At 43.2% G+C, this 16,368-nt stretch overlaps 1 protein-coding gene across 1 annotated transcript; it reads right to left on the bottom strand.

The window, feature by feature from the left end:
• Window positions 1-4,704: 4,704 nt before the first annotated feature.
• LOC139063669 (uncharacterized) lies at window positions 4,705-7,323 on the bottom strand. The gene is made up of 2 exons (XM_070546261.1): window positions 7,177-7,323; window positions 4,705-5,753 (listed from the first exon to the last, which is right to left on the bottom strand). The coding sequence occupies exons 1-2, from the start codon at window positions 7,223-7,225 to the stop codon at window positions 4,777-4,779; spliced, it is 1,026 nt and encodes a 341-aa protein (XP_070402362.1). The 5' UTR covers window positions 7,226-7,323; the 3' UTR covers window positions 4,705-4,776.
• Between the last annotated feature and the right edge of the window lie 9,045 nt (window positions 7,324-16,368).

Genomic DNA, 16,368 nt, shown 5'->3' with positions numbered 1-16,368 from the left:
AAGGAACAGCGCGGATCAGGCGCTAATTGAATGGAAATAAATTTCCGACGGAGTCTTCTGTCTCCGATTACACAAATGGATGCACACAGTGTCACAAACACCGCGACAAACAATAAACAGACGGTTCCAACGTAGTAACACAGAAGAAATGTTTACCCTCAGATGTAGGCCTCAAAATGGCCGTCAGCACACGTCAGCACCTAAGGTGTTTTGATGAAACAGCGCCTCCTGTTGGAGGGTGATGAATGTGCACCCCCCCCCTTTCTGAGAAGCTGAATGAGGGAAATACTCGCCTTTCCTCTCTCTGAACTCACACTGAACCAAAAATCCCAAAATATGTCTCAAAATCGGCACAAAGTGTAATAAACTGTGCAGATATCATGCATGGCTCGCCACTTGTAACAGAATAGAGTGATGTAACTATCTAGAGTTGTATTTTAATACACTGTAAGTAGATCACTTTTTATAATCAGAAGAATAGGCTGTTTTTATCATCAGGGAGTTTAATTAAACACTCTGTATTGACTTTGAGACAAGAAAAGAGAGAGCGTTGGGATCGTTTGAGAATCTTTAATTTCTTAATTATAAATTCTTAACAATCTACCAGGACTAACTCTGTGATGGATGAAAATGGATTTGGATGTTGTGTTGGTGCGTGTGTGTGTGTGTGTGTGTGTGTGGTTGGTTCAGACTCCTTAGGCTGACGTCATTGAATCTGGTAGTCTTTGTTATGACTAGATATCACGAGGCTTATAAAGTGATGACATGAGCCGCTATTTTGCCATGTACGTACCCAGTGGGGGCCTCCCAGGTAGATCAGGAAATGCCAGGTCCAAGAACCTCGGATGTACGCTGGAGCTGTCGGTGCAGCGGTCACAACGTTTCAAAGCCCGTCTGGAGGGTCGACCCCGGTACCGTTCGGCGGCGCGTCAGCAGGTGCTCTTATTTTGAAAAGGATGTCGTCTGGTTGTTAAACGACGAAAATCTCCCGTTTCACAATTCTTAGTTTAAAGAAGAAAACACATCTGGCCAGTCTGTGCTTATCTTTAGGATGACGATGACTAGAACTGAAGTCAAAATGGAACTGACTTTAAAATGGCGTTGCCTTGTTTTATATCTCTGAATTGTTTTAAGTTTCAGTAAAGTGGATTGGACACTTGAAGTCAACACCAGATTCTCCTGCGGCAGCCGAAAGCTCTGATTGGTTGGAACAATGTGTCATGCGTTTCTATGGAGATGAGGATCAGTATGTCTGTGCCGTAGTCCTGATTTCATTAAACATAATTCATGACATATTTATTTCACAGATCATTCACTTGATTATTGTTGATCAACATCTGTTTTGCTTAATAATTTTAATCACAAATAAAGTACTTTGATTAAGTAAAGTTTCTTCTTCTCCTTTGGACTCTTCTCCTGGAATGTAAACAGTCTGAGGAACACCCGACCTTGGTTTTTCTACACGGGTGTTATTGTGCACAGGGGGCAGCTGTATGGAGTTGAAAACAATGAACTTCATAACCTTACATATCCCCCCTTTTCAAGGTCAATGTGGTCCTTCAAGAGACCACTTGGTCGTTGAACAAACCCAAGTTATGAAGAATCTTGACAACAGAACCAGATGCGATCCCAAGGGAACAGCCATCTGTGGTGAGGTACGAACCCCACGCCGGAGAACAGTCTCGCATACTCCTCAGGAAGAACACAAGTCAGCAGGTTATTAATTATTCCCCATGGAAGCCATAAACGAAGCAACAGCAACTTCATATCCCCACGGGCAATAAAGCAAAGCAGGAGCAAATCTTGAACGTATCCACGAACAGGGTAGTATTCCAATTAAAAATCGATTGTTGCATCCGCAGGCAAGGTAATATTCCAAATAAAAAATTGAACTTTGAAAGAGTACTTAACGTAATCCACAAAAAGGGAAGAGCAGTTGACAATTCAATTCAATTCAGTTCAATTCAAGTTTATTTATATAGCGCCAAATCACGACAAGAGTTGTCTCAAGGCACTTCACATAATAAACATTCCAATTCACAGTTCATTAAGCCAATCAGAAATAATGTTTCCTATATAAGGAACCCAGCAAATTGCATCAAGTCACTGACTAGTGTCAGTGACTATACAGCAATCCTCATACTAAGCAAGCATGAGGCGACAGTGGAGAGGAAAACTCCCTTTTAACAGGAAGAAACCTCCAGAGAATCCTGGCTCAGTATAAGCAGCCATCCTCCACGACTCACTGGGGATCGAGAAGACAGAGCAGGCAGACACACACACACACACACACACACACACACACACACACACACACACACACACACACACACACACACACACACACACACGCACGCACGCACGCACGCACACACACACACACACACACACACACACACACACACACACACACACACACACACACACAAGTAATGTGTCTATAGTTATATTGTGATGTCTTAGTAAATATTGTATTTGGTGAAAGATAAACTTTATTGTATTTATCCTAGTGGATCTATAATTAAACAGATAAACTAGTATTAGCACATCAAAAGTCAATGAAAACAAAAAGTTATTATCAGGAGAGAGAGAATGTATTAGTGGTTAGCAGCAGTGTGCTAGTCGATGGCCCCCTCCATGAGGCCACCACAGCTCAGCAGAACGTCATCGCAGCTTCTTCTGGGGAGAAAAACACTCACAGAGAAAATAAAGTTAACAGCTGAAATTGCACAAAATAGTACAGTTAAAGAGCAGACTGTAGAAGAAAGCAGTAGAGTGTGAAAAGTGGTCAGTGTGTCCTCCAGCAGTCTAAGCCTATAGCAGCATAACTACAGAGTTAACTCTGGATAACCTATCCTATTTAGATGTAGGCATGTTGGAGGCAGGGCAAGGGAGAGCCGTCTTTACCGACTGTACACTCCACCTCCCTGTAATCCCCCACTTGTCCAGATTTAGGCTAACATCAGATTTTAACTATAAGCCCTATCAAATAAAAATGTTTTAAGCCTATTCTTAAAAGTAGACAAAGTGTCTGCCTCACGGACTAAAGCTGGGAGCTGGTTCCACAGGAGAGGAGCCTGATAACTAAAAGATCTGCCTCCCATCCTAAGTTTAGATATTCTTGGAACCACCAGTAGACCTGCAGTCTGAGAGCGAAGTGCTCGGTTAGGAACATATGGAACAATCAGATTACTGATGTATGATGGACCTTGATTATTAAGAGCTTTATATGTGAGAAGAAGGATCTTAAAATCTATTCTGAATTTAACAGGTAGCCAATGTAGGGAAGCTAAGACAGGAGAGATATGATCTCTCTTTTTAATTCTCATCAGAACTCTAGCTGCAGCATTTTGGACAAGCTGAAGACTTTTAACTACATTCTGTGGACTTCCTGAGAGTAATGAATTACAGCAATCCAGTCTTGATGTAATAAAAGCATGAACTAGTTTTTCAGCATCACTCCTGGAAAGTATGCTTCTAATCTTAGCAATATTCCGAAGGTGGAAAAAGGAAATCCGACAAACTTGTGAAACCTGGGATTTGAATGACATGTCCTGGTCAAAGATAACACCAAGGTTCCTTGCTTTGTTCTCGGAGATTAATGTAATGCCATTAAGGTCAGGCGATTGGCTAAGCAATTTCCTTTTCTGGATTTCTGGTCCAAAGATGAGAACTTCCGTCTTGTCTTGATTTAAAAGCAAGAAGTTAAGAGTCATCCAATTTTTTATGTCCTCAAGACAAGCCTGTAATCTACCCAACCGATTAGGTTAATCAGGGTTAATGGATAAATATAACTGAGTATCGTCAGCATAACAGTGGAAGTTTATCCCATGCTGTCTAATGATTTTACCAATCGGGAGCATATATATAGTAAAAAGAATTGGTCCAAGCACTGAACCCTGTGGTACTCCGCAAGTAACCCTGGAGTATGAAGATTTGTCATGTACATTTACAAAATGAAATCTGTCAGACAGGTAGGATTTAAACCAGCCTAACGCTGCTCCTTTGATCCCTACAACATGTTCAAGTCTTTCTAAAAGAACATTGTGATCAACTGTGTCAAAGGCAGCACTGAGATCTAACAAGACTAGAACAGACACAAGATTCTTATCTTAGGCCATAAGAATATCATTTGTAACTCTCACTAATGCAGTTTCAGTGCTGTGATACTCTCTAAAACCAGACTGAAATTCCTCAAACAGAGCATTAGTGTTTAAATGGTGACATACTTGGATGGCCACTATTTTCTCCAGGACTTTGGATAAAAATGGAAGGTTAGATATTGGTCTGTAATTCATTGGGTCATCTGGATCCAGAGAAGGCTTCTTAAGTGAAGGTTTGATTACAGCAACCTTAAAATCTTGTGGTACATACCCATTTACTAAGGATAGATTGATTATATCTAGAATGGGGGCAGTAACCAAAGGAAATGCATCTTTAAATAATTTGGTTGGGATTGGATCCAAAATGCAAGTTGAAGGTTTAGATGAAGCTAATATTTTGATAACTCTGAAAGGTCAACTGGATCAAAACGGTTCAAGCACAGATGAGGTTCTAGAGTCACCTCTGAAGCTGACTCACTTACTGAGGAAGAAGAAATCGCATTAGGGAGGATGCTAAAGATTTTGTTTCTAATAGAATTAATTTTACTTGTAAAATATCCCATGAAGTCATTGCTGCTGAGGGCTAAGGGAATAGATGGCTCAGAGCTACGATTCTGTGTAAGTTTAGCAACTGTACTGAAAAGAAATTTAGGATTATGCTTATTCTCCTCAATTAATGCTGAAAAATAAGCAGTTCTAGTTTGTTGAAGCTTATTTTTATAAAGCAAAAGACTATTTTCCAGGATAGGTAGGCCTCCTCATGGTGTGTAGAGCGCCATGTTCTCTCCAATTTCCTAGAGTTTTGTTTTAAGGCTCGTAGATGAGAGTTAAACCAGGGAGCCAAATTCCTGTCCCTAATTACCTTCTTTTTTAAAGGGGCAACATCATCTAATGCCACACGTAAAGAGGAATTCACATGATGAACTAAGGCATCAATTTGTGAGGGGCTAGAACTGAAAATATTGCCCTCTGCTACATGCCTCTGAGATGCTGAGGACAGTAAAGATGGAACAGTTGCTTTAAAAGACGCAACAGCGTTGTCAGATAGAGACCGACTATAATGAAATTTACTTTCATGTCTCGAGAACTCAGTTAAAAAAAACTCAAAGGCTATCAGAAAGTGATCCGAGAGGACTGGATTATGTGGAAAGATCGTTATTTCCTCACACTCAATGCCATAAGTCAGAACAAGATCCAATGTATGATGGCAGGAGTGGGTGGAGCTATGTATTCTTTGAGTAAAACCAATTGAGTCTAAGATATTACTAAAGGCTACATTGAGGCAATCATTTTCGATGTCCACATGAATGTTGAAATCCCCCACTACAATGACCTTATCGGTATTTAGCACCAAATCAGATAAAAAATCAGAGATCTGATCCAAAAACTCAGAGTAAGGGCCTGGTGGACGATATAAAACTACAAACAAGAGTGGTTTTACAGTTTTGCAATCTGGATTAGGAAAACTAAGAATAAGATGTTCAAACGAACTGTAGCTATTAATCTGTAAGGGACTGATTAATAAGTCCGAATGAAAAATGGTTGCCACTCCTCCTCCTCGCCCTGTACTTCGAGCAATGTGATGATTTAAATAATTTGAAGGAGTCGACTCGTTTAAGCTAACATAGTCCTCTTGCTGCAGCCAGGATTCTGTGAGAGAGAGCAAAGAGATCTGATTATCACAAATCAACTCATTGACTACCAAAGTCTTAGAAAAAATTGATCTAATGTTCAACAACCCACATTTAATTTTTCTAGTTTTCTGCTCAGTTGAATTTGTTCTAATATTTATGAGATTTCCATGATTTGCTTTATTAAGCCTGATATTTAATCTGTGTGATTTTGGCCGTGGGCAGGACACTGTCTCTATGGGGTAGTGGGTGGGTAACAGTACAGAAGCTGCAGAGGGGTGGGTTAAACTACGACTCTGCTTCCTGGTCTGGACCCTGGGTTGTCATGGAGGACTAATAAAACTGGCCATATTCCTAGAAAGAAGAGCTGCACCATCCAAAGAGGGATGGATGCCGTCTCTCCGCATCAGACCAGGTTTTCCCCAAAAAGTTTTCCAATTATCAATGTAGCCCACGTTGTTTTCAGGACACCACCTAGACAACCAGCGGTTGAAGGACAGCATGCGGCTAAACATGTCGTCACTGGTCCGATCAGGCAGGGAGCCAGAGAAAATTACGGAGTCCGACATTGTTTTGGCAAACTTACACACCGAAGCAACATTAATTTTAGTGACCTCCGATTGGCGTAACCGGGTGTCGTTACCGCCAGCGTGAATAACAATCTTACTGTATTGACGCTTATCCTTAGCCAGCAGTTTCAGATAAGATTTAATGTCGCCCGCTCTGGCCCCAGGTAAACATTTAACTATGGTTGCTGGAGTCTCTAATGCCACGTTTCTGACTATGGAGCTGCCAATGATCAGAGTCGGCTTGTCAGTGGGTGCGTCACTGAGCGGGGAAAATCTATTAGAAACGTGGACGGGTTGGTGGTGGCCCACGGGCTGGGTTCTATGCTTCCTGCGTACCGTCACCCAGCCGGCCTGAGGTCCCGGCTGCTCGGGTTCCCTTGGAGGGTCGCTACGGGGTTGTTCTGAGCTAGTTAGCCCCGCGCTAGCTAAGTAACTACGGCTGTTTACAGGTTTTTCAACAGCGCGGAGCCGGGACTCCAATTCCGACACCCTCGCCTCCAAAGCTACAAAAATGCTACATTTATTACACGTACCATTATCACTAAAGGAGGCAGAGGAGTAACTAAACATCTGACACAGAGAGCAAGAGATAGGAGACGGAGAAGCAGAGACAGAAGTAGCCATAGCCGTGCTGAGGCTAAGCTAACTGGACGAGCAGCAAACTGTTCAGTACCAAATAAACTGCGTGCAGACTCAAATGGTTCCCTAAAAGCTAGGTGGAACAACAGAAAATGTGTGTTTTAGCGTGCTTTTGTGCTACAATAACTCAGAGATATCCAAGTACAGAGAAATTAAATCAGCTTTAGCGAGCCCCAAACACCAAACAGCTACACGGAGTGCAACACTGAAAACAGGAAACAGGAAACGCCTTACCGCCAGGTGCAGCCTGTAATCCCAACGAATGAGGTGTCCCAGCAGCCATGCCGGAACCACAGTCGTCCAAGGCCAACGAGCCGGAGCACCACCCAGGAGTAGTCGATGCAGATGACGAGTCACGGATCCACCCCCAGGAAGCAGGATCCACAGAAGCTCCGCAGAGGAGAGAGAGCACAGTGTAGGCACTTCAATGTAGACACGACAAAAGTGCATTTCATGTCATCAAAGAAATAAAAAATAATAAAAACGTAACTCTATGAGTGCCTTTTGTACTATGTGTTAGTTTTATGTGTAATTACCCATGAAGTGAAGAAATGGATGCAGCCCTGACTGTGTATGATGCAAAAAGGAATGATGCGAGAAGCAGAAAAATGAAAGAAACCCTAACTGGTATCAGTGAATCCTCACTGTAAATACTTGTGTCAGGACAGGGGCAAAATTGGTTATAGCCCCGTAGGATAAATCAAAGAATTGATAATCACAAACATAATTTTCACTGTAAAAATCAACTGGTCAAAGGTACTATAAAAAACAGAAATGTAAATCAGTACTAAAATGTAAATCAGTGGTTAGTAATCATGTTCATGTTAATGTACCCCTAAGGAATTGTGATTAGTAAAGATAAAAAAAAAACAAAATTTTGGACAACAGTACTATGTGACCTAACCCACTCACTGTTACCTGGCCTTCTACCTGACTCCAGGAGCCCACAGCACGTCCGTCTCAACACACCTTAAGTCTGCACGTGACGTATAACAGGAAAGACAACCATGTACACTCACAAACAAACAAATTTGTGTAACCAGAGATAGAAATCTGTGGAACCAACGGGACGTATTTATCACCCCCCTTTTGAAGTCGGTGGATTGTTGTTGTTGGTATCGGCCAAATCTGTGGGACCCTTGTGCAGTTTGATATGGTCCCTGTTTACCCATTTGTAGACGGGCGCCTTGTTTTTGTCGGCGATCTTGATCTGATACACGACCGGAGAGATCTTATCTGTAATCAGGTATGGACCCGACCATCTGGGCAAAAGTTTCTTAGCCAGCTTCCCCGAGGTCGCATTGTTGTTACCCGTTTTGGGAGCGAAAATGTAGTACCAGGCCTGGTCACCTACATCGAGTTCGGAATGTGAGGCTTTCTTATCGTAATAAGTTTTTCTGCCTACAGCTGACTTTTCCAGAGATGCCTGTGCGAACGAGAATGCTGCAAGCAGGTGAGTTCGCAGGTTCTGGTCGTAGAAGTGATGGTTTAGAAGAGTCTGAGGGGGCCTGGCTGGCGGGACTGACGCGATGGCGTTGTCCGAGCAATGTTGGCACGCAGCCAAACCCATGCCAAGAGGGCTACGTCGGTTCTGGGCGTAGCGCACCTCGATATCGAAGCTTTGAAGAGCCAGCAGCCACGAAGCGATTCGCGAATTGGTCACCACACCATCTCTTATGCGCTGACTGTTAAGGAAGGTCACCGGCTGGTGCTGTGTCTCAATGATGATTTTCTGTCCGCCCGTGTAGTTCGCAAAGTACTTAACGGCCCACATGGTGGAAAGCAAAGCCTTTTCACAGTCCGAGTATTTCAACTCAGGTCCAGTCAAGAGCTTACTAGCATAGGCCACGACACGCCTGTCGCAGTCATGAATCTGGTAGAGACCAGCACTCAAACAGTGAGCTGAGAAACCAACCTCAGGATGGAACTCCTTGTCACAGTCGGGGAGCGCCAAGCACGGAGCCGAGCACATGGCGGCCTTCAGGTCATCCATGGCCTGCTGGTGCTGCTCCGCCCACTCGAACGCCACATCCTTCTTCAACAGATTAGTCAGAGGTCGTGCCAACTCAGCGTAATGTTCCACGAACTGACGTGAGTAGTTGCAGACCCCCAAGAAGCTGCGAAGTTCAGAGACGTTTGTCGGAGGTGTGATGGTGGCAACACCCTGAATCCTGCCAAGCTGAGGCTGCACTCCCTGTGGTCCCACAAGGAGGCCAATGTACTGAACTTGTGACCTGCACCACTGTCCCTTGGCGAGAGAGATCTTAGCACCAGCCGCCGCGAGCTGACCCATGACATGGTCCAGTTCGGCCAGGTGGTCATCCAACGTACGCCGACGAATAAGAATGTCGTCGACATAGATGAGTGTCCCACGCTCTCGAGCATCGGGGCAGGCCTTGTTCAAGAAGATGTTGAACTCAGCTGGCGAGTTGGAATAACCAAAAGGACACCGGGTGAAGGTGTACTGCCGGTTGGCGAAGGAGAAAGCAAGTTTGTGTTGGTCCGATTCGTGGACGGGAATCGTCCAGAATCCAGACGCAATGTCAAGGGTGGAAAAGTACTTAGCATCTTTCACTTTTGGCAGCTCCTGCTCCAGGCGTGCCATAGGCCACCTAGACAAGGGGACCTGTTTGTTGAGTTGCCGGTAGTCAATGGTAAGTCGCCACTTACCATTAGGCTTCAGTACCGGCCACAACGGAGCCGAGTAGGTGCTGTTGCAGGGTCGAATGACCCCGTTAGCCAAGAGGCTGTCAATGATTTCCTGGACCGGTTCTATGGACGCCAGGGGAATCTTGTATTGCCGCACAAAGGACGGTGGTGCATCGGGCCTGGTAGGAATCCGGACTTCATGGATAGTGGTCAGATCACAGTCCAAGGAGTCAAGTGAAAGAAAATCCTGGTACTTTAGCAAAAGTTGTCTTAGCTGGTCTCGCTCGACATCGTTGGTGAGAGCATTCGCTTGGTCTATGACCTTCTCAATCTGTAACAGAAGTTCCGGGGGTCTACCCGGTGGCTTCGAGAGTGGTGGTGAGGTCGAAATCGCGTCCCCCCGCGAAAGACATGCCACCGAAGGGCGTCCGCCTGTGTCAGGCCACGGTTTGTACGGCTTTGGCTTCCGCACACGTGCAAACAGTTGTCCGGACGCACCGCTGATTCTAGCGTCAAGGCGTTGGAGACAGTCCAACCCTATGAGCATGGGCATCGGCATCTCCTGGCTGGCTCGCCATATTTGTAACGGAATTGAAGTGATGTAACTATCTGGAGTTGTGTTTTAATACACTGTAAGTAGATCACTTTTTATAAACAGAAGAACAGGCTGTTTTTATCATCAGGGAGTTTAATTAAACACTCTGTATTGACTTTGAGACAAGAAAAGAGAGAGAGATGGGATCGTTTGAGAATCTTTAATATCTTAATTATAAATTCTAAACAATCTACCAGGACTAACTCTGTGATGGATGAAAATGGATTTGGATGTTGTGTTGGTGCGTGTGTGTGTGTGTGTGTGGTTGGTTCAGACTCTTTAGGATGACGTAATTGAATCTGGTAGTCTTTGTTATGACTAGATATCACGAGGCTTATAAAGTGATGACATGAGCCGCTATTTTGCCGTGTACGTACACAGTGGGGGTCTCCCAGGTAGATCAGGAAATGCCAGGTCCAAGAACCTCGGATGTACGCTGGAGCTGTCGGTGCAGCGGTCACAACGTTTAAAAGCCCGTCTGGAGGGTCGACCCCGGTACCGTTCGGCGGCGCGTCAGCAGGTGCTCTTATTTTGAAAAGGATGTCGTCTGGTTGTTAAACGACGAAAATCTCCAGCTTCACAGTTCTTAGTTTAAAGAAGAAAACACATCTGGCCAGTCTGTCACACACCAGATCCGGTGACCTTTGGGACATGGTTTGACCCCCTTAGGAAAGTGCAATCATCAAGAAACGTTCAGATCACTTACAACTCAATAGATTCTACCTTCTTGTAACGTTTCAGCCTGATTGGACCTTGTTTTCACACAAATGGACCCAGAATGATGTGAAATTGTGCTTCGTGCAACATAATTCTGGGTGCCATTTACAAACCATAAGTGCTAACGACTCCATTCATTTTTGTGGTTGTAGGGGCTGTTGGTTGGAGTACATTAAAACAAACCTGATATCTCTAGGACATTCAGAAGCCAAGTTATAAGCCCACAAATGTGTAACTGGACTACTTCTTTAAATTGACACCAGATCCGGTGACCTTTGGGACATGGTTTTACCCCCTTAGGAAAGTGCAATCATCATGAAACGTTCAGATCACTTACAACTCAATAGATTCTACCTTCCTGTAACGTTTCAGCCTGATTGGACCATGTTTTCACACAAATGAACCCAGAATGATGTGAAATTGTGCTTTGTGCAGCATAATTCTGGGTGCCATTTACAAACCATAAGTGCTAATGACTCCATTCCGTTTTGAGGTTGTAGGGGCTGTTGATTGGAGTACACCAAAACAAACCTGACCTCTCTAGGACATTCAGAAGCCAAGTTATAAGCCCACAAAGGTGTAACTGGACAACTTCTTTAAAGTGACACCAGGCCCGGTGACCTTTGGGACATGGTTTTACCCCCTATAGGAATGTGCGATCATCTTGAAACGTTCAGATCACTTACAACTCAATAGATACTACCTTCTTGTAGCGTTTCAGCCTGATTGGACCTTGTTTTCACACAAATGGACCCAGAATGATGTGAAATTGTGCTTCGTGCAACACAATTCTGGGTGCCATTTATAAAGCATAAGTGCTAATGACTCCATTCCTTTTTGTGGTTGTAGGGGCTGTTGATTGGAGTACATTAAAACAAACCTGATCTCTCTAGGACATTCAGAAGCCAAGTTATAAGCCCACAAATGTGTAACTGGACTACTTCTTTAAATTGACACCAGATCCGGTGACCTTTGGGACATGGTTTGACCCCCTTAGGAAAGTGCTATCATCATGAAACGTTCAGATCACTTACAACTCAATAGATTCTACCTTCCTGTAACGTTTCAGCCTGATTGGACCTTGTTTTCACACAAATGAACCCAGAATGATGTGAAATTGTGCTTCGTGCAACATAATTCTGGGTGCCATTTACAAACCATAAGTGCTAATGACTCCATTCCTTTTTGTGGTTGTAGGGGCTGTTGATTGGAGAACTCTAAAACAAACCTAACCTCTCTAGGACATTCAGAAGCCAAGTTATAAGCCCACAAAGGTGTTACTGGACTACTTCTTTAAAGTGACACCAGGCCCGGTGACCTTCGGGACATGGTATTACCCCCTACAAGAATGAGCGATCATCTTGAAACGTTCAGATCACTTACAACTCAATAGATTCTACCTTCTTGTAGCGTTTCAGCCTGATTGGACCTTGTTTTCACACAAATGGACCCAGAATGATGTGAAATTGTGCTTCGTGCAACATAATTCTGGGTGCCATTTACAAACCATAAGTGCTAATGACTCCATTCCTTTTTGTGGTTGTAGGGGCTGTTGACTGGAGTACACTAAAACAAACCTAACCTCTCTAGGACATTCAGAAGCCAAGTTATAAGCCCACAAATGTGTAACTGGACTACTTCTTTAAATTGACACCAGTTCCGGTGACCTTTGGGACATGGTTTGACCCCCTTAGGAAAGTGCTATGATCATGAAACGTTCAGATCACTTACAACTCAGTAGATTCTACCTTCCTGTAACGTTTCAGCCTGATTGGACCTTGTTTTCACACAAATGAACCCAGAATGATGTGAAATTGTGCTTCGTGCAACATAATTCTGGGTGCCATTTACAAACCATAAGTGCTAATGACTCCATTCATTTTTGTGGTTGTAGGGGCTGTTGATTGGAGTACATTAAAACAAACCTGATCTCTCTAGGACATTCAGAAGCCAAGTTATAAGCCCACAAATGTGTAACTGGACTACTTCTTTAAAGTGACACCAGATCCGGTGACCTTTGGGAAATGGTTTGACCCCCTTAGGAAAGTGCTATCATCATGAAACGTTCAGATCACTTACAACTCAATAGATTCTACCTTCCTGTAACGTTTCAGCCTGATTTGACCTTGTTTTCACACAAATGGACCCAGAATGATGTGAAATTGTGCTTCGTGCAACATAATTCTGGGTGCCATTTACAAACCATAAGTGCTAATGACTCCATTCCTTTTTGTGGTTGTAGGGGCTGTTGATTGGAGTACATTAAAACAAACCTGATATCTCTAGGACATTCAGAAGCCAAGTTATAAGCCCACAAATGTGTAACTGGACTACTTCTTTAAATTGACACCAGAACCGGTGACCTTGGGACATGGTTTGACCCCCTTAGGAAAGTGCTATCATCATGAAACGTTCAGATCACTTACAACTCAATAGATTCTACCTTCCTGTAACGTTTCAGCCTGATTTGACCTTGTTTTCGCACAAATGGACCCAGAATGATGTGAAATTGTGCTTCGTGCAACATAATTCTGGGTGCCATTTACAAACCATAAGTGCTAATGACTCCATTCCTTTTTGTGGTTGTAGGGGCTGTTTTTTGGAGTACATTAAAACAGACCTGATCTCTCTAGGACATTCAGAAGCCAAGTTATAAGCCCACAAATGTGTAACTGAACTACTTATTTAAATTGACACCGGATCCGGTGACCTTTGGGACATGGTTTGACCCCCTTAGGAAAGTGCTATCATCATGAAACGTTCAGATCACTTACAACTCAATAGATTCTACCTTCCTGTAACGTTTCAGCCTGATTGGACCTTGTTTTCACTCAAATGAACCCAGAATGATGTGAAATTGTGCTTCGTGCAACATAATTCTGGGTGGCTTTTACAAACCATAAGTGCTAATGATTCCATTCCTTTTTGTGTTTGTAGGGGCTCTTGATTGGAGTACATTAAAACAAACCTGATCTCTCTAGGACATTCAGAAGCCAAGTTATAAGCCCACAAATGTGTAACTGGACTACTTCTTTAAATTGACACCAGATCCGGTGACCTTTGGGACATGGTTTGACCCCCTTAGGAAAGTGCTATCATCATGAAACGTTCAGATGACTTACAACTCAATAGATTCTACCTTCCTGTAACGTTTCAGCCTGATTGGACCTTGTTTTCAAACAAATGAACCCAGAATGATGTGAAATTGTGCTTCGTGCAACATAATTCTGGGTGCCATTTACAAACCATAAGTGCTAATGACTCCATTCCTTTTTGTGGTTGTAGGGGCTGTTGATTGGAGTACATTAAAACAAACCTGATCTCTCTAGGACATTCAGAAGCCAAGTTATAAGCCCACAAATGTGTAACTGGACTACTTCTTTAAATTGACACCAGATCCGGTGACCTTTGGGACATGGTTTGACCCCCTTAGGAAAGTGCTATCATCATGAAACGTTCAGATCACTTACAACTCAATAGATTCTACCTTCCTGTAACGTTTCAGCCTGATTGGACCTTGTTTTCACACAAATGAACCCAGAATGATGTGAAATTTTGCTTCGTGCAACATAATTCTGGGTGCGATTTAAAAACCATAAGTGCTAAAGACTCCATTCCTTTTTGTGGTTGTAGGGGCTGTTGATTGGAGTACACTAAAACAAACCTGATCTCTCTAGGACATTCAGAAGCCAAGTTATAAGCCCACAAAGGTGTAACTGGACTACTTCTTTAAATTGACACCAGGCCCGGTGACCTTTGGGACATGGTTTGACCCCCTATAGGAATGTGCGATCATCATGAAACGTTCAGATCACTTACAACTCAATAGATTCTACCTTCTTGTAACCTTTCAGCCTGATTGGACCTTGTTTTCACACAAATGGACCCAGAATGATGTGAAATTGTGCTTCGTGCAACATAATTCTGGGTGCCATTTACAAACCATAAGTGCTAATGACTCCATTCCTTTTTGTGGTTGTAGGGGCTGTTTTTTGGAGTACATTAAAACAGACCTGATCTCTCTAGGACATTCAGAAGCCAAGTTATAAGCCCACAAATGTGTAACTGGACTACTTCTTTAAATTGACACCGGATCCGGTGACCTTTGGGACATGGTTTGACCCCCTTAGGAAAGTGATATCATCATGAAACGTTCAGATCACTTACAACTCAATAGATTCTACCTTCCTGTAACGTTTCAGCCTGATTGGACCTTGTTTTCACACAAATGAACCCAGAATGATGTGAAATTGTGCTTCGTGCAACATAATTCTGGGTGGCTTTTACAAACCTTAAGTGCTAATGACTCCATTCCTTTTTGTGTTTGTAGGGGCTCTTGATTGGAGTACATTAAAACAAACCTGATCTCTCTAGGACATTCAGAAGCCAAGTTATAAGCCCACAAATGTGTAACTGGACTACTTCTTTAAATTGACACCAGATCCGGTGACCTTTGGGACATGGTTTGACCCCCTTAGGAAAGTGCTATCATCATGAAACGTTCAGATGACTTACAACTCAATAGATTCTACCTTCCTGTAACGTTTCAGCCTGATTGGACCTTGTTTTCACACAAATGAACCCAGAATGATGTGAAATTGTGCTTCGTGCAACATAATTCTGGGTGCCATTTACAAACCATAAGTGCTAATGACTCCATTCCTTTTTGTGGTTGTAGGGGCTGTTGATTGGAGTACATTAAAACAAACCTGATCTCTCTAGGACATTCAGAAGCCAAGTTATAAGCCCACAAATGTGTAACTGGACTACTTCTTTAAAATGACACCAGATCCGGTGACCTTTGGGACATGGTTTGACCCCCTTAGGAAAGTGCTATCATCATGAAACGTTCAGATCACTTACAACTCAATAGATTCTACCTTCCTGTAACGTTTCAGCCTGATTGGACCTTGTTTTCACACAAATGAACCCAGAATGATGTGAAATTTTGCTTCGTGCAACATAATTCTGGGTGCGATTTAAAAACCATAAGTGCTAAAGACTCCATTCCTTTTTGTGGTTGTAGGGGCTGTTGATTGGAGTACACTAAAACAAACCTGATCTCTCTAGGACATTCAGAAGCCAAGTTATAAGCCCACAAAGGTGTAACTGGACTACTTCTTTAAAGTGACACCAGGCCCGGTGACCTTTGGGACATGGTTTGACCCCCTATAGGAATGTGCGATCATCATGAAACGTTCAGATCACTTACAACTCAATAGATTCTACCTTCTTGTAACGTTTCAGCCTGATTGGACCTTGTTTTCACACAAATGGACCCAGAATGATGTGAAATTGTGCTTCGTGCAACATAATTCTGGGTGCCATTTACAAACCATAAGTGCTAATGACTCCATTCATTTTTGTGGTTGTAGGGGCTGTTGATTGGAGTATACTAAAACAAACCTGATCTCTCTAGGACATTCAGAAGCCAAGTTATAAGCCCACAAATGTGTAACTGGACT

Source organism: Nothobranchius furzeri, chromosome 17, assembly GCF_043380555.1.
Source record: "Nothobranchius furzeri strain GRZ-AD chromosome 17, NfurGRZ-RIMD1, whole genome shotgun sequence".
Lineage (NCBI taxonomy): Eukaryota > Metazoa > Chordata > Actinopteri > Cyprinodontiformes > Nothobranchiidae > Nothobranchius > Nothobranchius furzeri.
The sequence above is the reverse complement of the archived record's forward strand: the minus strand, read 5'-3'. Positions and strand labels throughout refer to the sequence as shown.